The sequence below is a fragment of the Hyaena hyaena genome, unplaced genomic scaffold (assembly GCF_003009895.1).
Source record: "Hyaena hyaena isolate Hyena2069 unplaced genomic scaffold, ASM300989v1 scaffold_769, whole genome shotgun sequence".
Classification (NCBI taxonomy): domain Eukaryota; kingdom Metazoa; phylum Chordata; class Mammalia; order Carnivora; family Hyaenidae; genus Hyaena; species Hyaena hyaena.
This window is the reverse complement of record NW_024081401.1, coordinates 457,053-482,400: the sequence shown is the minus strand read 5'-3', so window position 1 is coordinate 482,400 and position 25,348 is coordinate 457,053. Positions and strand designations below refer to the sequence as shown.

General features: G+C 38.7%; 1 protein-coding gene across 1 annotated transcript in view; it reads right to left on the bottom strand.

Moving 5' to 3' along the window:
• Positions 1-24,043, bottom strand: part of LOC120221275 (phospholipid-transporting ATPase FetA-like) — a 75,781-nt gene extending 51,738 nt beyond the window's left edge. The window contains exons 1-4 of the mRNA XM_039218563.1: positions 23,970-24,043; positions 7,485-7,543; positions 2,450-2,563; positions 1,496-1,594 (exon numbers count right to left, since the gene is read on the bottom strand). Coding sequence (XP_039074494.1) covers positions 1,496-1,594; positions 2,450-2,563; positions 7,485-7,543; positions 23,970-23,997 — 300 coding nt within the window. The 5' untranslated portion in view covers positions 23,998-24,043. The remainder of the gene's footprint in view (positions 1-1,495; positions 1,595-2,449; positions 2,564-7,484; positions 7,544-23,969) is intronic.
• Positions 24,044-25,348: the final 1,305 nt, after the last annotated feature.

Below are 25,348 nucleotides of genomic sequence, written 5' to 3'. Positions count from 1 at the left end.
AGAATCTTGAAACTGTTAGAATTCTTATTCTAATGAAACTGAGTTCAAACCCAGAAGTAACTGGATTATCCTGAATTGGCGAATTTAGCTTTCAGCTCTCAATGAAAAAGGTTCGGGATGGTGGGGTGGTAGTTGTGAGTTATACTGAGTTCAGTTATAGAGAAATAAAGTTACATTTTTTGCACATCTGAATTGTGACTAAAATTTCAACCACTACATGGTTAATTCTTGGTTTAAAACAGTTGCAGAGTTAAAAGGCTAAAGAAACATCCCGCTTGCAAAGTTTGATCTAAAAATCTATTCTGGGGGCGCCTGGGTGGCTCAGTTGGTTAAGCGTCTGACTTTGGCTCAGGTCATGATCTTATGGTTTGTGGGTTCAAGCCTCGTGTTGGGCTCTGTGCTGACAGCTAGCTCAGGGCCTGGAGCCTGTTTCAGATTCTGTGTCTCCCTTCTTTCTGACCCTCCCCTGCTCATGCTGTCTCTCTCAGAAAAATATAAAACATTAAAAAAAATTAAAAATCTATTCTGGCAAAATCAGAAGGACTCTTAGGGAAGCTGAAGGCAGGTCAACAGGTCTGACCTTCCAAATCCCACTAGCAGACATGGTACTGGGGCAGTATGCTGACCGTTCTGTGCTGTAAGGAGTGAAGAGGATGCCAAGCAGCACTCACTGGAAGCCAGTTTCTCCCACCAAGGCCAGGAAAGGAGCTGGCTTCTGTTTATGTCATGAGGTGTTCTAAAACCAAAGAGTTACTAGCTGAGTATCCCTGATAGAGGTGAAAATTGGAGGGGCACCTGGGTGGCTTAGTTGGTTAAGCTCCGACTTCGGCTCAGGTCATGATCTCATGGTTCATGGGTTCAAGCCTCATGTCGGGCTCTGTGCTGACAGCTAGCTCAGAGCCTGGAGCCTGCTTCAGATTCTGTATCTCCCTCTCTCTCTGACCCTCCCTTGCTCACGCTCTCTCTCTCTCTCTCTCTCTCTCTCTCAGAAATAAATAAAACATTACAAAAAAGAAGTGAAAATTGAAAAGGGAAATAGGGAGAGCTAGAGAGGAGAAGGGGAATGTGGAAAGGGGAGAAAAAAATAAGAACAGGACAATGAGGGAGGAGTGGACGGGGAGGAAGGGAAGAGGAATATAAAACTGGGTGAAGGGGGAATAGAGGAAGAACGATGAGAACAAACTTGGAGAAAGCCAAGTGAAGGAAAATGTGGGTTATTAAAGAGGAGATGGAAGGAAGCCTGGAAAGGTGGCTAAATAGTGACACTGGGAGATAGAGAAAGGCCTTGCACTGCCCCTTTCTGGACATGCACAGACTACCAATCTTGAGGCTAAGGGAATTACATTTTCTTCTAGGATAGATAAGGAAGAAGGAAAGGAAACATCTCTTTCCATTCAGTGTCTCTTCCTAGCACTAGGTAGCTCTGGGAAGTCCTTTTTGCTCCCTGGCCAGACTAGGTACAGTGAAGGACTAGAGGCCGAGGAAGCCACCTCACCACGTCATCGATTGCATCCTTCACTGCTGTTATGGACAGCACCACCATCAGGGGGATCACAGTTGTGTACCATGCCAAGGAGGAGATCTGAGGAATCAACTGTGAGAGGGAAGAGGGGAGAAACTTAGGTCAGAAAGCTTAAAGGACAATGTATTCCCCCCCAACACCACTCCCACCACTTTCACCTCCACAGATTCATAATCAATTCAACTATCCTAGTTATTTTCCACTGTTATGGAAATGTAATATAATACAGGAGTAAATATAAACAAACATCTCCCAAAAAAGGATGAAAAGAAGAGGATACAGTAAGTTGTCACCTATCTGTCCTGAACTTCACTACTTTTGTCTTGATGGCAAAGGGTTATTTCTCCTCTGACAAGGAAGGTTCTAGTGACCAAGCCAAGCCGTAGGGGCTGGGTGATAAAAGTGGACGTCGGAAAACCACATCCCCTCGCTTATCCCTCAGCACAAGGGGAAATGAAAAACTCTGTCCCTCTCTCCCAGTTTGGGCTGACCCCGCCCTGCTGTGCTTCCTTGTCCTGTGCTTGTACTCCTCTGTTGTAAACCATTCTCCTTTCTCAGAATTTCTGTCTGTTAGCTGTGAGGGAGGGCGGGGCGGCAAATGAGGAACGGGGCTGTAGCTATGGTTGGGGCGAAGAGTCTGTGGTCTCCTGTGGTCAAGCTGAAGTGCAGCCATGCAGCCATCATGAGGGAACTCCGCTTCCTTGGGATTCAGTGGCCTTGTCTCCTTCCTCTTGTAGAGACCGGTTTCACCCTGACTAATCCTGGTCACAGCTACTCTACAGGACCAGCCTGACATTCCAGCCCATTCATTTGCTAGTTACCTGAAGAGACGTTTCTCAGTTTAGGGAGGGAAAGAAATGATCACACAATCAGACCCATCAGATTCTTGACAAAATGCTCTGTGGAAGAAGCCCCCAAAGTCAATACCTGAAGGAACAGCAAAACGAGGAAATACGCATTTGCAAGTCTCTGGAATTGTTCAAAGAGGTTTAGGGGCAAGAAATTAAAGACGTTATATCTTGAGGTCTTGATGGTATTGTTCTGTAAATAAAAGAAAACAAGCACAATTAGAGGAATAAAAGACCCCACCTCCTAATCTCAACAGAAATGACCAAAACCACTCCTTGAAAGAGGGAAAAGCCACAGTTCCTCCACCATATGGGGTGAGCGGGAAGGAGGGAAGAAGCGTCTGTCCCCTACTTTTGAGACCTAGAGATGCAAAGAAGACAAGGCTGATCAACATGGGATTATTCTGAGGCACAGGATTCTTTGTTTATTGATGCTATTAATAATAATGATAATAAATAAAGCCAACAATAAAACTTACATTTATTGAATATTTACTATATGCAAGGCACTATTCCAAGCATTGTATACGTAGCAGTTTATTTAATCCTCACAACAAACCTCTGAGGAGAGTACTATACGATCACTTTTTGAAGATGAGGAAATTGAGGCACTGAGGTGAAGTTATTGCACAAGACCACATATTTAGTTGCTGAGTTAAGACTATGCTGTCCCGAGTCCCAGTCCACTTCTATAGCCATCCAAATACCTTCCTTTCATAGAATTAGAGATCCTTTAGTATCATCTTATGTGTGACCCTCTGGTCCTTAGCCCTAAAAAGCAAGTCTGCCATTTGTATAGAGCTCTCTAATGAAGTTTTTCTAAGCCTGGCAAACTCAGTTTGGTGTGCCTTTACATACTGCTTTCAATGCTGAAGGATGTCAGAGGACAAAAGCAAATTACTCTTTCAACCTTAGCCCACTAAAGGCTCCTACAGTGGTCCCTATGGGAAGTCACTTGCCTTTTATTATTATTTTTTTTTTACAAATAGTTTATTGTCAAATTAGTTTCTACATAACACCCAGTGCTCATCCCCACAAGTGCCCTCCTCCATGCCCATTCCCCTCCTCCCCACATCCATCAGTCCTCAGTTTTTGTAAGCATTCAAGAGTCTCTCATGGTTTGCCTCTCTCCCTTTCCCCCACCATTTCCCCCCTTCCTCTCCCCCTTGTTCCTCAGTTAAGTTCCTCCTAATCCTCCTATATGTGCAAACATATGATATTCGTCCTTCTCTGCCTGACTTATTTCGCTCAGCATTAACACCCTCAAGGTCCATCCATGTTGCTACACATGGCCAGATTTCATTGTTTCTCATTGCCATGTAGTATTCCATGGTATAGATAAACCACATCTTCTTGATCCATTTGTCCGTTGAAGGACACTTAGGCTCTTTCCATGTTTAACTATTTTTGAGAGTGCTGCTATGAACATTGGGGTACATGTGCTCCTATGCCTCAGCATTTCTGTATCCCTTGGGTAAATTCCTAGCATTGCAGTCACTTGCCTTTTAATTGTCCTGAGAGAGTCTGAATAATTCTGGTTTACATCTAAGCTATGATTTTGCTGTGTGAAAATGGGAACTTGCTCCTTCCTCAATCCTGATCTCAGGATGTTGACAGGATCATCTTACTTTCTACCTTTGGGTCTTCAATCATGTGACTTAAGATGTCAGAGCTTGAATAAAATAGCTCAAGGAAAGCAAAAGAATGAGTCCAAACAATTTCCTAAGGGTAGGGCTTCCCTACCTCCTCCGTCTACAAGGCCCAAACAAAAGAAAAACCCACATGCAATCCTGAAGTATAGATATTGCTCAAGTATGAAGAATCTTGCTGGAATCTGCCTTGGGAAAAGCATCAGAGGCCTTCTCTTGGAGAATTAAAACCATGTAGTCCTAAGGTCAAAACCTGCCCAGCAAGGCTAGATCAGCTATTCAGTCAAGACCTGCCCGTCTATTTCCCTAGGTAAGAAAAGTGTGTCATAAAGCTTAGGAGTTTAGAGATCAAAGCTTAAACTAAGACTTCTTTGGTGTTTTCCCCATAATTTTCTAGTTAATAATCAATCAAACACTATAGATTTCTCAAGGTTGCTCTGTTTATAGCCCTATTCTGGACTCTACTAGTGAAGGCTGAAAAAAATTAAAGATCTAACCCAGAGAAGCTCAAAGGTCTGTCTTAACTGAAGTGTTTTTTTTTTTTCTTGGTTCTGTTTTGTTTTGTTTTTTTAATGAAGTTCTAATTAAGTGATCTCTATCAGCCCTTCTAGCCCTGAGAATATGTTATTCTAGCATGGAGAAAGTTTTCTTTGATTATGAAATACTTGGACTTTCTCAGTGTCTAAGTCCAGATGGTTCTGATACTTGGAACCAAAGACCTTTTAATCTTTTGCCTCAGTGTAGCAGCTGGCCTTCACTACCGATTTTCCATTTGATTTTAAAACTAATTAATGTATTTTAGGTTTCTACTCACTTCGTAGCATTTGTTTAGCAAATAAGACAAAAGCCTTGCTGATTCTGTCTCAAGATAGAAATATTAGTACTTCTTTACTAACTTGGCAACTAGAGTGTTTTGCTCTACTTTTAAATGTCAGGCCAGAAGCAATATCTAAGCATGTAGAGCATCTGCTTAACTATGAATTTCTTCAGTGTTTTGTTCTTTTTTGGCAGAGGTGATAAAATGTAAGCATAACAGAGGTGGTGGATTTTGGTTTGGGCTATTTATTTATTTGGGCAGTGAAACCTGCCTGTTGGCTAAATGGGAGAATAGATAACATAAGGCCAAAGCCATAATGGGCGTCAGTAGTTAGAGGCTGAGAAGAGGAAAAGGAGTAGGAATGGAAGAGAGTAGAGAAATAGGAGGAAAATGAGCAATTGGCCATGGAAATGAAATGGTTGTTAAATATAGAAGAATAGGTCAGATCTGCTTATTTATTCAGCATATATGTATCAAATGCCATTACGTGTCAAATGTTGTTATGGAAACTGTGGATGCAGAGATGAACAAGACTTATACCCGTTCTTCAAGGGGCTATCGTTTCTCTGACAAAGAGAGCTAACATTATTCACAACTATACCTAACTCCCACAACCATTATGTAAGGTGAGCATTATCAGGCCTTTTTCATAGATGAGGGGACTCAAGATCAGAGAAGGTGAAAAACATGCCTAAAGATGCAAGGGTAGTAAGGAGTACAGCTGTGCTCAAAAGCAGGTCTGTCTGATGCCAAAACCTAGCTTTACTGCTCTATAGTGCCTCTTTTAAATGCCTAGGAGGTAGAAGGGCGGGGGGGGGGGGCAGAATCTGCTTCCATGTCCATACCGTGAACACTGTTATTATCCAGAACCTCTCTAATTCAGAAATCATAAACTATGTCCCACAGAGGTTACAAATATATATGATTACATATGTATTTATATACCTATAGCTACATACAGATACAGTTGCACATGCACAAAACAACAGGTATATAAAAATGTTGCTTATAACTGTAAATGACTGGAAACAATCGAAACATCAATTTGTAAGAAATTGGTAACACAAACTATGCTAAATCTGCATAGGAAATACTATGCAGGTGAAAAAAGATAAAGAAGGGAAAAGCTATTATGAAAGCATCTCGACTACATATTGTTAGGGTTTAGAATAGAGTAAGAAAGGGGAGTCTGGGTGGCTCAGTTGGTTAGGCATCTGACTTTGGTTCAGGTCATGATCTCACAGCCCATGAGTTTGAGCTCAGGCTCTGAGCTGACAGGTGGGAGCCTGGAGCCTGATTCAGATTGTGTCTCCCTCTCTCTCTGTCCCTCCTCCACTCATTATTATTTCTCTCTCTCTCTCTCTCAAAAATAAATAAAACATTCCCCCCCCAAAAAGAAGAGTGTAAGAAACTGGATTTGCTTTATTTACACAAAGAAGCACTGATGAATTCATAAGAAAGTAATAAAAGTGATTCCCTATAGGGGGCAGATGTGGGCAAGGATGGGTGTCAGAGTATGAATTTTAAATACATACCTTTCTATGAGCTATTCATAAATAAATAAGTGAAAAATAAACAATCCAATAGAAAATGGGCAGATCATTAACAGGTAGTTACCATAAAAAAATAAAAAAGATTAATTAACATGAAAAGATTATTGAACTCACTTGAAATTAAGGAAAGATAACAAAATATTATTTTTTCATTCAAGAGTTTGGCAAAGATGAAAAAGATTGATAATACCTAGTTTGGTGGAATATGGAAAACAAGTAGTCTCTACTTTAAGTAGAAATATAAATGGATATATAATCTTTTCAGAGGGGAGTCTGATAGCATGGATCACAATTTTTATTGTGTTTTTTCCCTTTGATCCAGCCAACTCACTTCTAGGAAATTTCTTAAGATATATTCACACAAATGTGCCAAAATATATGTATAATGGTGCTCATTCATAACCATTTATCATAGCAAAACACTGAGACTATGTTTTGTTTTTTTTTTTTTTGAGGGGGCACCTAGATATGAATAGAAACATTTTTTTAAGGTCTATTTGTTTTTGAGAGAGAGAGAGAGACAGACAGAGAGACACAGAGAGAGGGAGACACAATCTGAAGCAGGCTTCAGGCTCTGAGCTGTCTAGAGTCTGACGCAGGGCTTGAACTCATGAACTGTGAGATCATGACCTGAGCCAAAGACAGATACTTAACTGACTGAGCCACCCAGGCATCCCTGAATGGAAACATTTTAAATGTTCATTGACAGGAGACTGGTTAAATAAATTAAGGTATATTGGTAACAGTGGAAAACCATGCCACTATTAAATGCATTAGGTAGATCTATATGAATTGTCATAGATAGATGTCTAAGTGGAAAAATAAAGTTGAACTATGGTTTCATTTGTGTAAGAAAAAGCTACAGTATCTTTTTTCTAGAAGTTATATATGAACCTCCAAATCTGAGATCTATTCTCCCTGAGCCCAATTTTGGTTGTTCTAAATCCTCACTATACCAGCCTCTGTAGGAGCTTGAAAGAAAGTAGAACCTATGTTGTAGGATCTACATCTACAATGAATTCTTGCTCCACTCACAAAGTAGAATATTAGAGAATACCAACACCCTTCCGAAGTAACTGGAGGCCTGATACTTACAGGATATCCAAACATAGTGTTGAGTTCTCTGTTGTTGGCTTGTAGACATCTCTCTTGTTCTGAAAAAGAAGAGGAATGATAAGGATAGCCCTCTATAGATTAGCCTGGGATGCTGGCCACCAGCAAAGACTTCACTAAATCTTCACACTTTCTCACTGAGGATTATGTCCACAAATGGGATTTTCTTGGAGCGCCTGGGTGGTTCAGTCAGTTGATTGTCTGATTTTGGCTCAGGGAACGGTCTCACAGTTCATGAGTTCAAGCCCCACCTAGGGCTCACTGTTCACAGCGCAGCGCCTGCTTCAGATCATCTGTCCCTCTCTCTCAGCCCCTCCCCCCATCAAAAATAAACATTAAAAAAAAATTAATGGGATTTTCTTTCTTTTTGAAGACTCAAGAAATACAATAAAAATGAAAATCCTTACGTGTTAAAGCTTTCTGGAGGCAAAATGACAACAAACTTTTGAGGACTTTTCCACCACGAATGCCTCTAATAATTCTAGATTATGTCTCCATAGGTAACAGGATGGCCTGTACCAACATTACTGCTGAACACAGAAACTCAGCCCTCTCTCATCAGTCAGTTCCAGCACCTTATTTTAAGGTATCTGAAGTTCTTTCCAAGGCAGCTTTTACCTAAACTTGCTAATGAAATTTAAATCAATAAACTATTAATGAGTATCTATTGAACACAGGCTAGTGTGTTTGATGCTGTGGGGGGATAAAAAGATGAGTAGGACATAGTCCCTGACTTCAAGGGACCTGAAGTTTAGTGGGAGTGGGATGGGTAATTACAACACATGACAAAATCATCACATCAACATACACAGGTGTTAAGCACTATTACAAACCATGAGCCCATTATTATGTTATGAAAAAATCTTAAGATATGTTTTATTAATAGATCTTTTTGTCCTCAATGAAACATTCCTATAGTCTCTTCAATTCTACATTGGTTCTATAAAGCATTTACTGAGTTCTTGCCAGGTGTCAGGCCTCACGCTAGGTCCTAGGGTTACATTATCCCTGATCATACTGGGATTCCTATTCCTAGAGAGGAAAGACAAATATTAAAAAATTTTTTTTAGGGGCGCCTGGGTGGCTTAGTCGGTTAAGCGTCCGACTTTCGCTTAGGTCATGATCTCGCGGTTCGTGGGTTCGAGCCCCGCGTCAGGCTCTGTGCTGACTGCCAGCTCAGAGCCTGGAGCCTGTTTCGGTCTGTGTCTCCCTCTCTCTCTGACCCTCTCCTGCTCATGCTGTCTCTCTCTCTCTCCTAGAAATAAATAAAACATTAAAAAAAATTAAAAATAAAATAAAATAAAAAAAAATAAAAAATTTTTTTTAATCTAATGGAAAAGCAGTGATATAGGTAAGAATAAGGTTTGCAGTACACAGAAGAGGAGAAGAAAGTCCAGGAAAATAGGATATGGAAGTGTTTCTAAAGGAGAAAATATCTTAATTATTTAAATAAATATGGTAAGAGTGCTTCCCAATTTTCTTGAGCCTGAATAGAATATATACCAAACAACCTAGAATTTGACCTGAAGAGGTTGACACTGCTGCTAAGCCTTCTACCCTTAGAAATTCCCAGACTGTTTCCACAAAATTAGTCTCCTCAGAGAATGGGTTCTAGCAACCCATCGGCTTCTGAATTATACTGAGTATCTATTTTCTTTCAGCCCTCTAATGTATTTGACTTATAGTTTCCAAAATTACAAAGAAATTTCCTTCCTTGGCCTCAAAGATTCTTCGCCTAGGCTAGAGACTCCTACCTGATCTTGAATTCATTCACCTCATCCTCTAATGGAAGTCTTTGGCTCCAAGTCCTAGAAACTCAACACGAAAACTATTCCTTTTTTTTTTTCTTTTTGAGATATAACTCACATAATGTAAAACTCACCATCTTAAACTGTACAACTAGTTTTTAGTATATTGATGAGGTTATTCAATCATCACCTCTAATTCTAGAACATTTTCATCACTCCCAAAAGGGCCCCCAAACCCATACTTGTAATTCCTTCATTTCCCCAGTCCCTGACAATCACTAATCTACTTTCTGTCTCTAGGGATTTTCCAATTCTGGTATTTCATATAAATAGACTAATATGTGGTCTACTGTGACTGGCTTCTTTCATTTAGCATACTATTTTCAAAGTTCATTCACATTACAGCATGTATCAGTATCTTATTCTTTTTTATGACTGAATAATATTCTAGTCTATGGTATGCTGCATTTATTTATCCATTCATAAATATCTTTGTCTATTATTCCATCTTTTGGCTATTATGAATAAATCTATTACGAACATTTATGTACAAGTTTTTTTGTGGACATGTTTTCTTTTTCTTTTTTTTTTTTTAATGTTTTATTTATTTCTGAGAGAGAGAGACAGCGTGAACAGGGGAGGGTCAGAGAGAGAGGGAGACACAGAATCTGAAACAGGCTCCAGGCTCTGAGATGGCAGCACAGGGCCCGACATGGGGCTCGAACCCATGAACCGTGAGATGATGACCTGAGCCGAAGTCGGATGCTTAACCGACTGAATCACCCAGGAACCCCTTGTGGACATGTTTTCATGTCTTTTAGATATGTAGATAGGAGTACAATTTCTGAGTCATATGGTAACTCTATGTTTAACTTTTTGAGGAACTGCCAAATTGTTTTTCACAGTAGCTGCACTATTTTACATCCCTACTCACAATATAGGAAAGTTCAAATTTCTCCACATCCTCACCAATGCTTGTTACTGACTTTTTTTTTAACTAGCTGAGTGAACATGAAGTAATATCTCATTGTGTGTGTGTGTGTGTGTGTGTGTGTGTGTGTGTGTGTGTGTATGTGTGTTTGTGTATTTGAGAGAGAAAGAAAGAGAGAACATGATCCGGGGAGGGGCAGAGAGAAAGGGATAGAGAACATCTTAAGCAGGCTCCAAACTCAGACACCCTGGGAACTTGACCTGAGCTAAAATCAAGAGTCAGATGCTCAACCAACTGAGTCACATAGGTATTCCTCATTGTGCTTTTGATTTTCATTTCCCTAATGACTAATGATGATGTTGAATATATTTTCATGTGCTTACTGAACATTTATATATTTTCTTTGGAGAAATGTCTATTCAGATTCGTTGCCTGTTTTTACACTGGGTCATCTTTTAATTAATAACTTTTGACTGAGTTATAAAAGTTCTCTACATATTCTGCACAGAGGTCACTTATTACATATACAATTTGCAAATATCTTCTCCTACTCCCGTTTTAAATACCACTTTTAGGGGCGCCTGGGTGGCTTAGTTGATTAAGCAACCAACTTCAGCTCAGGTCGTGATCTCACAGTTTGTGAGCCTGAGCCCTGCTTCAGGCTTTGTGCTGACAGCTCAGAGCCTGAAGCCCACTTTGGATTCTGTGTCTCTCTTTCTCTCTGCTCCTCCCCTGTTCATGCTTGCTTTCTCTCCTTCAAAACTAAACATTACCAAAAAAATTTTTTTAAATGCCATTTTTACAATGTACTACATTCTAACATATTGAATGTGACTCAGGGTTTTCTATCATGTTCTACTGTTCTACCCATCTTTTAAATTATGTAACTTTTAACAAAGGATAGTAAGATTTTTTAAAAATTTTTAATTTTTATTTATATTTGAAAGAGAGAGAAAGAGCAGGAGAGGGGCAGAGAGAGATGGGGACAGAGGATCTGAAGCGGGCTCTGCACTGACAGCAGAGAACCCAAAGTGGGGCTCGAACTCATGAACCATGAGATCATGACCTGAGCTGAAGTCAGACACTTAACTGACTGAACCACCCAGGTGCTCTACAGGTCTTCTTTTTAAAAGTCTTCTTGGCTATTCTTGTCTATTTTCTCTTCTGGATAAACCTCAGAATAGTTTTGTCCAGGTCCCTCAAGACTGGAATTTTGATTAAAGACAGAGAATCGTATTCACCAGAATTCTGGAGATGAATAAAAGTGGGTTATTAGATGAGGCTGAGCTACCCCCATGTGAAAAACAGTCAGGTCTGGGAAACTACCCTGGCATTTTTCTCAGGAGACTAAGATCATAGATTTTTTAAAAAATTCTGGTTAACATACAGTGTTACATTAGTTTCAGATATACAATATACTGACTCAGCACTTCCATACATCACTCCCTACTCATCACAACAAGTGCACTTTTGAGTCCCATTACCTATTTAACCCATCCCTCCACTGCCTCCCCTCTGGTAACCATCAGTTTGTTCTCTATGGGAGTTAAGAGTCTGTTGCCTGGGGTCTTTCTCTTTCTCCCTTTGCTCCTTTGTTTCTTATTCCACTTATAAGTGAAGTCATATGGTACTTGCCTATCTCTGACTTATTTCACTTAGTTTCTCTAGCTCCATCCATGTCGTTGCAAATGGCAAGATTTCATTCTTTTTTTATAGCTGGTAAATATTCCTCTGTGTGTGTGCGTGTGTGTATCACATCTTCCTTATCCATTCATCAGCTGATGGATACTTGGGCTGCTTCCATATTTTTGGATATTGTAAATAATTCTATAAACACAGGGGTACATGTATCCCTTTGGATTAGTGTTTTTGGATTCTTTGGGTAAATACCAGTAGTGGAATTGCTGAATTGTAGGGTAGTTCTATTTTTAACTCTGAGGAAAAGTTTTCCATACTGTTTTCCAGAGTGGCTGCACCAGATTGCATTCCTACGAACAGTGCACAAGGATTCCTTTTTCTCCACATCCTCACCAACACCTGTTGTTTAAAACAGAGACTTTCGAAAAATTTCTGAGACAGCCAATGATAAGGCAATGACTTTCATGGTTCTTCATGTAATTTCCTCTATTTCCTCCTTTAGTCATCAGCAGAAATTACCAAACAACACGAAGTCATAACATGAATAAATTTCTTATAGAAAATACCTAAGGGGCCAGAGTCTGCACATTGGGGACTACAAAAATAGATATTTGTGAGGAAGTTCAGGGATTTGTACAAATGATGGGAAAAGTGAAACTGAGATCTTTAGGTGCTTTCACCCCAGGATTTGAGAGATTAAATGGGATGAACTGACATTTTTGCACTATTAGTCCCCTCCCACTCAGTGACACACTATATACCCCTGTGAGGAAGATATAGAGTTGCTGGTGTACCCCTGGGAAGCCACTCTTTTGTGCATTGTGATCATATCTGTATAGTTACCTTTCTATCAATGCATATGAGTATTCCCTGGGCTAGGTTTACCATCTAGCTATGCACCTTGTAGTATGTTCTACTCAACTAATGCAATTCTTTCTCATTATTTCATTGCAATGATTACTAGGATTATGTGAATAAAGATGGGGGAAGTTGAAATGGAACTGATAGTGCCTTTTGTTGTGCCTTGTTTTGGTTAGTTAGTGGCTTATTTACAACCTTGTGATACAAGAGCTTCAGTTAACCATTGTAGCTTAGGTTATCCAAAGAAGTAGAACATGTATGGCTTAGATAAGTTAGCCACATATAGGATTTAGAGCTGCTGGCTGGCCTATGCTATTTGTGCAGGGACATTTTCAGGGGCCCAGATAACTGCCTAATTAGGGCAGAGTACCAGGACAGCATTAGTGTTTCTTTTTTTTTTTTAATGGTTTTTTTTTTTTTTTCTAGGAGAGAGAGAGAGAGAGACAGCATGAGCAGGGGAGGGTCAGAGAGAGAGGGAATCACGGACTCTGAAACAGGCTCCAGGCTCTGAGCTGGCAGTCAGCACAGAGTCTGACGTGGGGCTCGAACCCACAAACTGCGAGATCATGACCTAAGCGAAAGTCGGACGCTTAACCGACTAAGCCACCCAGGCGCCCCAGCAGCATTAGTGTTTCTACCACTGTTGAGATTATCCAATTTATAAGTAGGCTAATTTTCTACTGTGTTCATACTCAATCAACTCAGGCAGTGATAAATCAGTCTCTCCTATGCCATTTGCCCCTCTAATCATACCCAAAAGGTCAGAACAGCCTCTCCATTTATTAAAAAATATTTTATATCTCTTGGGGCACTTGGGTGGCTCAGTCACATAAGCATCTGACTTTGGCTCAGGTCATAATCTTCAAGTTCGTGGGGTTGAGTCCCATATCAGGCTCTGTGCTGACAATGTGGAGCCTGCTTGAGATTCTCTCTTTCCCTCTCTCTTTGTTCCTCCCCTCTTCTCTCTCTCTCTCAAAATAAATAAGTAAACTTAAAAAAGTTTAAAAAATATTTTATAACTCTTGATAAAGCTCTATTCTAATATTTTCTTATTGAATCTTACATTTCTTATTCAATTTAATCCTAGATATTACTGATTATTTTTCAACTTACTAAGGGCCCAACAGGCTTTTCCAGCAACTCCTCTGGATGCAGTAGGCTATTTTCTCTAAGTCCACCAGCCTCAAGAGATACATGGAGTCCAGGTTCTGTACAGAAACTTAATACATACCTCTGTCTTTGAGTTTAAGAGTAAAGTAAAGCAGGGGCACCTGGGTGGCTCAGTTGGTTAAGCATCCAGCTCTTGATTTCAGCTCAGGTCATGGTCTCATAGTTTGTGAATTCCAGCCCCACTTCATGGAACCTGCTTGAAATTTTCTCTCTCCCTCTCTCTCTACCCCTCCCCTACTCACTTCCCCATGTGCACAAAATAAATAAACTTAAAAATAAAAAAGAGTAAATTAAAGCAGGTAGATCCCAAAGTTCAGAGCCTGAGATGGTGGAGACAGCTCCAAATTGGGGGCAGGATTAACCTCTGCCTAGTTCTGGCTCTTTTATACCAGATTTTCCATGAAATAAGAGAAAGAAGACAAGAAAGGAGGATTTCCGCCAGGAAAGGAGGAGGAATTGAGGGCTCAAAAGTCAGATTTCATAAGACACTGCTAAAAAAAGGAAAAGCAGCAACGATGAGAAAAGTGGTTAAAACATCAGTTGGCACAACCATCTAGGAGAAGAAATTCAAAGCCTGAGAGAGACAGAAGACAGGTTGAAGGAAAGAAAGTTAGCCAGTCATCTTTGAGATAATAAAGGCAGGAAGACAGTTTTCAGACTGACTAATAAAAGATTAATTCAAGATTCCCGAGGACTTGTGAATATTGTTGATAAAAGACAGGGATGACTAAGTGTTTTCCCCATTACTTGTTAAGTCAAAGTTTATTTCTGTTTGGCTGAAATAAGTGTGATAAAATGTGAATTATGGATGAGTGCTTGGAACTACAGAAGACTGGAAATTAGGTTACACAAGGAAAGTCTAAGAGATAGTCTCACTGAAGAGAATTCCATAGCCAATGGACCTTGAGGGTGTTATGCTGAGCGAAATAAGTCAGGCAGAGAAGGACAAATATATGTTTGCACGTATAGGAGGATTAGGAGGAACTTGACGGAGGAACAAGGGGGAGAAGAAGGGCGGAAATGGTGGGGGAAAGGGAGAGAGGCAAACCATGAGAGACTCTTGAATGCTGACAAAAACTGAGGACTGATGGATGTGGGGGGNAAAAAAAAAAAAAAAAAAAAAGAATTTTCATCTTAAAAAAAAAGAAAAAAAAAAAGAAAATGTGCAGTGGACTTAGAGTTTAAAACTATGGCAGCCTCCAACAGTGGCTAATAACATGAGCAACTGAGTCAGGCTGCCAGGGTTCAGACCTCAGTCCTCCACTTAGTAGCTATGTTGTCTTGAGGAAGTTACTTAACCTTTCTGAGACTCATTTTCTTTATCTGTAAAATGGAAATGATAATAATACCTACTCATAAGTTTACTGTGAGGATTAATAAATTAAGGCATACAAAGCATCATTTTAGAACAATTCTTGATATATGAAAATGCTTAGAAAATTTTGTCTATTTTAGACTGGGCTTTATGACTAAATTGTTAAGTGACTTAGGGCAAGTCACTTTCCACTTCTGGGTTTTAGTTTCCTCATATGTAAAATGGGGCTGTAAAATCTTACCTAATATGCTAATGTGAGGGTTAAATGAAAGGGTAATTATAAAGTGCCTATATAATCGCTGACTCATCAAAAGTACTCATTAAATGATATTTTTTGTCCTTTATCTTATGCTATGTCAAGGAGATTCCATAACCATCATTGATACAGTTGTCTGTGCCTAATGGATTTTGAACTTTCAGCTATCTCCTGTGGATATACAAAGCCTAATCTAGCCAGTAGAGAAAGCCACAGTCCAGTGAGGGGAACTCTACCTAGTCCTTTGGTGGGATGGTAGAAAAAGAGAAGTGTCAAAATAGAAGAAGCGTCTGTCTTAGTGTTTTGATTCAAATGCCAGGGTGAAAAACTTAGCTCTTATGCAATCTTGATGTATTCCAATCACAGGTTTTAGGGTGTTAAAGCTACAGAAGATTACATATTAGCCCAGACAAGGAAGTGGCAGAAACTAAAAAGGTAAATGAGCTCTGTAACAGACAATTAGAGAAAGAGGCACACTGAAAAGTATGTAACCAGGAGGAAAAAGGAGAACGGGAGAAATAGAGAGGAAGGCCAGTTGGCCAGGTGGCAGTCAGGCTTAGGAGAATCTCAGCAAATCTCTCCATGCTCACAGTGGGAACAAATGGAATTTTCCAGCTAAGAGGAACAGTGAGATGATCTTTAGGAGTACAAGTCTTGTAGATTAGTCAGGTGCTCGGGGTGCCTGGGTGGCTCAGTTGGTTAAGCGTCCAACTTTGGCTCAGGTCATGATCTCACGGTTCGTGGGTTCAAGCCCCGCACTGGGCTGTGTACTGATAGCCAGTTCAGAGCCTGGAGCTTGTTTCGGATTCTGTGTCTTCCTCTCTCTGACCTTCCCCTGCTCACACTCTTGTCTTTCTCTCTCTCTCTCAGAAATAAATTAAAAAAAAAATATATATTAAAAAAAAAAAAGATTAGTCAGGTGCTCTCTCCTTACACTGCCAGACCCCTAAATCATTTAAGCCCAGGTGCTAGTGGGAGGAACTCAGCAATGATCCCTTATTGTCATTCTAGATCAACAGGCCTATGTGATTTCACCCAAGTAACCTAAGGTATGTAGCTGAAATTTTCCCATCTCTAAAAAAGAAGTAAGGATATCTGCCATGGGAAGGATAATTGGCCAGTTTCTGTGATTTCTGGTCAGATTAGTTGGAGTCAGTTTACTTTAGGAATACTGGGCTTTCTTAGATTTTAAATGATCACAATTTATCCTATTGTAGTCAAATTGCATAATCTGAAACATTATATAGCTACCAGTAAATTTAGCTAACCATAGGACTTCCAGTCTTGGCTACACACAAAAAATTTTCTATTTCCTCTCTCTAGACTGCATCTCTAAGATATCTGGAGTTTAGCCAAAAGATGATATTCCCATCTGAAGAATGGTACATAGATTAGCTAAATATCTAGCAGGTCTCACCCTAAGAAAGGCCAGGGTCTGTAGTCCTGCAGAATAAGCAGTAGCTCATTTGTTTTCTCGTCACTACTTCATTATTTTTCAGGTTCATATTTATTTATAATACCATCTTCTCCCACTAAGCAAAGAACTACTTAAAGGCACAGACCATAAATTTTCTTTAATTTTGTCTTTAAATCTCTGTATCTCATTACTTAGTTCAGCATTAGGCCTTGGATTAATAAAGATTCATTGAATGAACAAGCACACAAGTGAATAGATGTTTAAAAACATGTTTTAAAATTGTGGCCAGATTTCTGTCTAAACCCTTCCAATGGAGGATAATCACCTCCTCCTTGTGAGCGTATCTGTGTAATCACAGAACAGCTGGGCTGAAAGAGAAACCTCAGCTAATTCTTTGTTATCTTTCTAGGCTAAGGTCAGCAAACAGAAGGATATTCAGCATGGATGAAGAGGTGGGGTAGAGTGCAGTGTCAAAAAGAACCTGGAGACTTATGTATCCCCTAACAGGAAGCCTGAATTTCCTGAATAAGTGGCACAGCATCAGGAATACAGTCAATGATATTGTAAGAGTGATGTAGCCATGTATCCATGTATCAGGACAGATGGATGAAAGCTATACTTGTGGTAAATACAGCATAATGTATAAACCTGTCCAATCATTATGTTGTATACCTTATGTTAATGTAACATTTTGTGTCATCTACACTCAAATTGAAGGAAGGAGGGAGAGAGGGAGAGAGGGAGGGAGAAAGGGAAGGAAGGAAGGAAGGAAGGAAAGAAGGAAAGAAGGAAAGAAAGGAAAAAAGGAAGAAAGGAAGAAAGGAAGAAAGAAAGAAAGAAGGAAAGAAGGAAAGAAAGAAAGAAAGAAAGAAAAAAGATGTAAAACTATTGAGGACCTGAAAAGGCAGGGAAAAAGGGAGAACAGTTTCAGACTGGAAGAGGCTGAAGAGCCAATAGGAGTGTGTGTTCCTGGAAGAGACAGTGTGTCAGAAAGGAAGAAAAGACATTATTAGGGAAGTTGGTGAAATTTAAATGGGAGTGGAATGGGGGGTTCAGAGTCTATGAATTGAATGATAATGGTGTATTAATGCTGATTTCCTAACTTGAAAGATTATATGGCAGTTAAAGCAGCAAAGTGTCGTCAATGTAGAGAAATATACACTAAAGTATTTAGGGATGATGGGGCATCGTGGATGCAACTTGTTCTCAAAAGGCTCACAAAACAACTGATTATTATATATAAATATATGTAGTATGTACATACACATACACAGATGGAGCAAATGTGGTAAGATAGCAATTAGGAATGTGGGTGCAGGGAATATGGATGTTCTTTGTATCACACTTGCAATTCTTTTGGAAGTTTGAAAATAAAATCAAATTTATTTTCAATTAAAAAAAAAAAACAACCTGGAGAGGAAGCTCACTAAAGTCTTGAATGTCATGAAAAGTCCAGTTCTCGAGCTACTATAACGCTTCTGGTAGCTCTGCCTCTTCCCATCTGCTCCATAGCTTCACTAATTCTTGGGTCTGAGTTGAGTAGAAACAAGGCTAGAATTGCTCAAAGGACATTCAAAATAGTGATAAAAGAAAATAAAAGAGTAATAAAACAAATAGAAAATCAAAATAGTAATTGTTGGGCCGGCTGAGAGGTGGGGCAGAGATGCCACAGAATGGCAGACCTTCTTGGGATGGCTGACCTTCCTGCCACTTCTTGGGATGACTGACCTTCTTAAGATGGCTGACCTTCCCGCCACTACATCAGTGACCGTTACTACATCAGTGGGAAACAGAGATTTAAACCTTCCAACCTGGGACTTTAAAGTCAAGAGACTGCCCCTGTTACCTGAATCCCCACTAACAGGCTATAAAACCCCACCACCACCCAACCAGGGGGCGACTTCCCTGACTCCCTTTTCTTGAATCGTGGAACCTTGCCCTAGGGTACATATAATAAAACTCTTTCTGCGGAACATTTTGCCTTGGAGTCTTTTCATTTACCTAAAAACCTTACAGTAATACAGGCAAAAACCAAACAAAATACCTCACCAAGTCCTAATTTATTAACATAAAACACTGGTCAGCTGGTACAATCCAGGACATGATCAAAACTAAAGGCCCTACCTACTATTCCTCTTGTAGAACTTTGGGTTGCTTCCCTTTCCTCTCAAGGAAGATATCACTCTAGGCAGATGGAAGTTGGGAATGGTACTTTGCTCTTCTGACATCATTAGCAAAGTTGAACATGATTTTTTATCAATGTGGTAAAGGTAAAATCAATCATGTTTGATTGAACTGCTAGAATCACTTTCAGGGCTTCCAAATCATAAAACCTTCCTTGGGATAGGAGATGAGAGGTTGGGAAACTTATAATAAAGGCCATCAGTTAGAAACAAAAGGTCATTCACACATAGCTGGATCTAATTGTAAGTCGTAGTAATGCTAAAGAAGCAATTTCACTCTAACAGATTCAGAACTAATTCTCATTGTTTAGGGTTGCCAGATTTAGCAAATAAAAATAAACAAAACAGGTCCCAAATACTATATGGGACATACTTATACTAATTTTTGTTTTTTTAGTGTTTACTAAAATTCAAATTTAGTTGAACATCATGTATTTTACCTGGCTGTTCCTGTTACTGAGGTCAGGGAAAGTTCCTAAAAATTAGTTCAAGTGTTGCTTTAAATCATCTAAAGAAAAAGAATTCTATAAACTAACTCTAAAAACTTTAGATGTCTATTTTATTCTAAATAATTTTATTGAGCTATACACACAATTCACCTATTTAAAATAAAATGTACAATTCAATAGTTTATACCACATTCAGAGAGAGTTATGCAACATAGATGTCTACTTTTTGTGGTTTTTTAAAATTTCTTTTTGAAAGGAGATGGGGCAGAGAGAGGAAGACAGAATCTGAAGCAGGCTCCAGACTCTGAGCTGTCAGCACAGAGCTTGATGCGAAGCTCAAACGCACAGACCACAAGATCATGAATTGAGCCGAAGTCGGATGCTTAACCCACTGAGCCACCCAGGCATCCGTAGTGTTTGTTTTAATGTGATATTGTATACAATTCTATTACTAAAGCTCTGGTTAATTTTCTGCTCTAAAGGTCATAATATCCCTGCCCTTCCTCCTATTTTCTCCATTTTTCTTTTCCTGTCCTTTAATTTCTCTGACTTCCCTTTGTGATTACACTTTTTTCTTTGATGATTTTTCAAATAATCCAAAGGAACACATAACTATATTTTAACTGTAAAAAAATCTAAAATCAGAAATATAAAGAGAAAAAATAACTTTCTTTTCCCCTCTTTCTCCCTTTCCCCTAAGAAGCCACTATTAACAGACTGGTATATATCCTTGGCAGAGTATTTACATAGAAACATATATATACATACTTTCCAGGACAGAGGGAACTCTGTAGGCACTGTTCAAGGCAGACAATTTAGTAGAACCACACAATATACATCCCAAACAGTAAAGCATTAATTCAAGATAGGACATAAATAAGACTTAAAATGAATTGGAGAGACCTAAGAGAAGTGAAATTACATGTTCACACAAAAGCTTATATATGAATGATTATAGCAGTATTGTTCATGATAGCCCCAAAGTGAAAACAACCCAAATGTCTATCAACTGATGAATGAATAAATTGTAATATATACATATACTGGAATGGTATTCAGTCTTACAAAGGAATGTAGTGCTGATATATGCTACAACATGAACCTTGAAAATATTAAGCAGAAGAAGCCAGTCATAAAAGGCCAACAATTATATGACTCTATTTATGTCATATCCAGTATAGGCAAATCAATAAAGATAGAAACTAAATTAGTGGTTGCTAGGGGCTGGGGAAGGCAGGAATTGGGAGTGATTGCTAATGGGTATGGGGTGTCTTTTTGACATGAAAATGTTCTAAAATTAAATTATGGCATAATTTTTTTTCACAATTCTATTAATATATTTAAAGAATCACTAAACTGGGGGTGCCTGGGTGGCTCAGTCCATTGAGCATCTGAATTCTGCTCAGGTCATGATCTCATAGTTTGTAAGCTTGAGCCCCACGTCGGGCTTTGTGCTGACATTGCAGCCTGGAGCCTGCTTAGGACTCTCTGCCTCCCTCAGCCTCTGCTTCTTCCCTGCTCAAAATTTTTCAAATTATTTCTCAAAAATAAATTAAAAAAATTTAAAAAGTCACTAAATCGAATGCTTTAAAAGGGTAGTCTGATGGCATGTAAGTTATATCTCAATAAAGCTATTATTTTGAAAAACTGCAGAAAACAAGCACTGTAAGAATTCAAGAAGGAAAGATAATGTGGAAGATTGGGGCAGGGGAGGCTGGTGCCTGGAACTGTTGGAAGAAGCTTCATGGAGAAAAACTTGTACTAACCTTAAAAGATGAATATAAGCTCAACGTAAATATAGGAGACGGGTATTGAGGCAGGAAGAAGAACCTCAAGAAAAGTTTGGCACTGAAACTAGACAGGTTGTATGATAGTACAGAGGTAAGAAGAGTCTGAAGGAAGCAGAAGAAAAGATTGCAAAATCAGGGCTTTAATGTTAGACTAATGAACCTAGCTGACAAGGAATCCCAGAAAAATTTTGAGAAGGGAAAAAAATAATAAAACTGGAATTTCAGAAAATTAATATGATGGATTTACAGAGGAACAGATTGCATACCTAAAGTGACTTAAAAGATTGCTATAATAGTCAACACTTCAAAATGATGAGAGCCTGAACTAAGAAAGCAGTGAAAAAAAAAAAAAATAGAAAGGAAAAGATAGATAAGCAAGATGCTAGAACCAGTCAATATCCACTCTAGGCACTTTAAGTTTTCAAATCAGAACAGGCTGATAGCCTAGAAAAGGGCAGAAGCCAAAATAGTTACAAAGAGGAAGGGAGGCTAACCATAAGAGACTCTTTTTTTTTTTAATAGTTTATTGTCAAGTTGGTTTCCATACAGCACCCAGTGCTCATCCCAATCAGTGCCCTCCTCAGTGCCCATCACCCATTTCCTCTCTCTCTCTCACCCCCCATCAATCTTTAACAGAGAACAATCTGAGGGTTGATGGGGGGTGAGGGAGAGGGGAAAATGGGTGATGGGCACTGAGGAGGGCACTGGTTGGGATGAGCACTGGGTGTTGTATGTTAAACGATGAACCACGAGAACCTACCCCCAAAACCAAGAGCATACTTTACACACTGTATGTTAGCCAACTTGACAATAAAGTATATAAAAAAAGTCAGAAAAGGCCAAATTCTGGTTTTGCCAGCATTATTTTGTTAACTCAAGCTAAAAGGACAACATCCCAAATGGACCAGTATTAATTGCTCACTACTCAAAACAGAACAAGCAGTAACTCTACTGTAGTAGGCAGGCCCAGTTTACTTCAAAAGATTTAGGCCAGGGAAACTGGTTTCGATTATTTGTCACTGGTAAAACTTTGAACTTTTGAAATAACCCATATTTATAAATGTTCAGGTTCCAAATTATCTTCCTGAACAACAGAAGCATCAAAGTTCTTGTATTTTTTACGTAAACATTTGCCTAGTGTTCACCATATGCCAGATACTGTCCTAAAATTCTTTATGAACACTACTTAACTTAATCCTTATAACATACTTACAAGGTAGCACAACTATATATAGCCTGATTTCATAGATAAGAAGCTGTAGCACAGAGAAATTAAGAGATTTTCTCAAGATAACAGAGTAAGTGGCAGAGCTAGGATTCAAACCTAAATAGTATGGCTTTGGAATCCATGCTCTGCACCACTATGTCTCCCATATGATCTTCATAGCACTTACTGTAGCTATAATTTGATATTTTTCTGTGCTATTAGTTAATGTGCTATGACTTAATTCAGGGCTGTCCTTCACTAAATCAAAATCTCCATGAGAGCAGGGATTCTGTCTAGTTTTGTTGCTACTGTATTGCCAGCATGTAGCCAAGTGGCTGGCATTCATTTGATGATCAATGAGTATTTGTTGAATAAATAAATCAGTCTTTAGATGATTGTCACATTCCTCATTTGCCTTGAATTTACTACTCCCTAAAGTATTCTGCTATCTATATTTTCTGTTCATTAGAAGATGTAGGAGAAACTGGTCAGTTAACTTGTGTTCCTCAGCCTTCTTTCCCTTACTAGTTCTGAGAGTAGTAAAGGGCTCATAGGTTTTTCCCTCAGCTGGGAGTTTCCTGACTTCCTCTTCCTGGAATTAAAGCTTGTGCCCTTGGGACAGAACTCTTCTTTCTGGAACTAGGGCTTGTGTCCTTGAAGTAAGTTCCCTCCAGAATTCAAACAACTGCATGATGACAGAAAGTAAAGGTTTATGGTGGCCTGAAATCAGTGACCTAATTTCATTCTCTGCACCTTCTTCATTCCTCAAAAGGAAGCCTAAATATAGAACTACATTCTGGCTTGCTTTTTCAACATTTTATGTCAGAAAAAAATTTTTTTTCATGTCAGGCAATTCTAAATATAGAATTACATTCTGGCTTCCTTTTTGAAAATTTTATGTCAGAAAAAATTTTTTTTTCTTCATGTCAGTCTTGGGTGTGATTACCGCAGCTCCTTTTCGTACTTAGACTCACCAAAGGAGAGCACGGAAGTGGTATGGAAATACTCTCTAACACCACAACCAGACCTATTTACTCTATCCATAAAGAGGCTGCAAAGGATGACCTTATCTGTTTCAGCAACCTCTTTTCACATGGACTACTTCTTTTTAGCAGGAGGCAGTTGTGAAGGATGGGGAGAGGAAAAGGAACACAAGCTTTTCTGGCAAACCTCCAAATAAAAGTACAAAATAAAAATAGAAACAAAAGTACAAAAGATAAGAGGTTATAACTACTCAAATTAGAGTTCTCAGATAACAAAACAGTGGAGATTACACTTGTAAGTACAAAGTATTTCTTCTGCAAATTATATTTTCTTTTTTGTTCAGTTGTTTGGTAGATTGGAGGTTTGATTGATTGGTGGTTTGATTGATAGGTTGGCCAGTCTGTTTATCTGTCATATGTACCTGTGCGCGCATGCATATCCACTTACTTTTTAGAAACAGTAATAATGACATACAGACTTACTTATTTACTGAGTAAATATTTACTGAGTTCACCTACCTCCACCTTGCCTTTCAGATAGAGACATTGCAGAGTAGTACCAATTATAATTCCATGGAATTTCTGTAAAGGAAATAAAAAGATTCAGAATAAAATAAGAATTTCTCATGCCAATACCATTTCACTTAAACATGTGCTTAAGAAACTTGGAACTTGTTCTCAGAAATCTAAAATAATCTGACTCTAAGACACATATGCTAAATTTTAGAATTCATTTCATATATTCTCATCATAAACTTATATTTTCAAAGCTTGGCAAACAGAATCCACTTCTGTCACCAAGTCTGAGCTGATGACTACACTTTATCAGAAAAATTATTTGAAACAGATCATTGGAGACAGGCAAAAGAACTACTGGGTGATCTCTTAGTGAAGTTCTGGGTTTATGTCTTTGGTTAGTTTTCTACAGATTTTTACCCCATAGAGATACAAATAGTTTATGTCTAGTGAAAAAGATAATGCCAAAGGTTATGACATGTGCACTTTAGGACTTTAATTAGTTTCATGTATAATTCAGAAATCTTAATCTTCCTTTATTCAACTGCCTATAAATACTTAGCTCCTACACTTTCATTTAAACTGATCTTAACATCTTACTGATTACCTCATTAATAAGTTAAATAAAATATTTGACACCTGTTCATTGTATTTATATGAGAGTCATATTTTTTAACCTTTTGAAAATTATACTTTATCAAATCTCTCATGAAGTTTGCTACACAGAAGAACCCTTCTTTCTTTCCCTTCTTTCTCTCTATCCTCAACCCAGAAAAGGCCAATAAAATATATTTATTTTAATTAATTTCTTTCAGGTCTTCCAAGTCACCAAGTGTGGATAAGCTAAGACTAGAAAACTTTACAGTTATTTTCATCTTAATCATCCCAAACAAGATTAGATGGGGGGTGGGGGAGAAGAGTCATATCTTGAGGGAAATGTATAGCCTAAGTAAAAGGATATTCTCAGCTTTTTCTCAGGAAAAAGCATAACTAGCTGGACAACTATGATTTGGAGTAAGAACATATCTTCCAGTTCTGCTCTCTGTGAGGCCCAAGTGACTTCATTAAGGATAAAATTCATATTTCAATAAGATAGGCAGGATTGCATCAAATAACTTTGGGAGCCAAGAAGTTAACAGCAGGTAGTTAGATGTAAAACAACAGGAAATGAAATACTGAGTACTGTGACAAATTGGAGAGTACATGCTTCCTATAAAAGTTTCCAAATTAAATAAAAAGAAAATTAAATATTCTGCAGGTTAAACAATTACTTTGTGCTACAAGGTTTGTATCCCAACCTAATGCCTGTTTCTTCTGTCAAAAGAAGCCGTGTTCTCCTAACTAATGTTACCAGTTCTAATATCACCATTCTCTAGTCACCC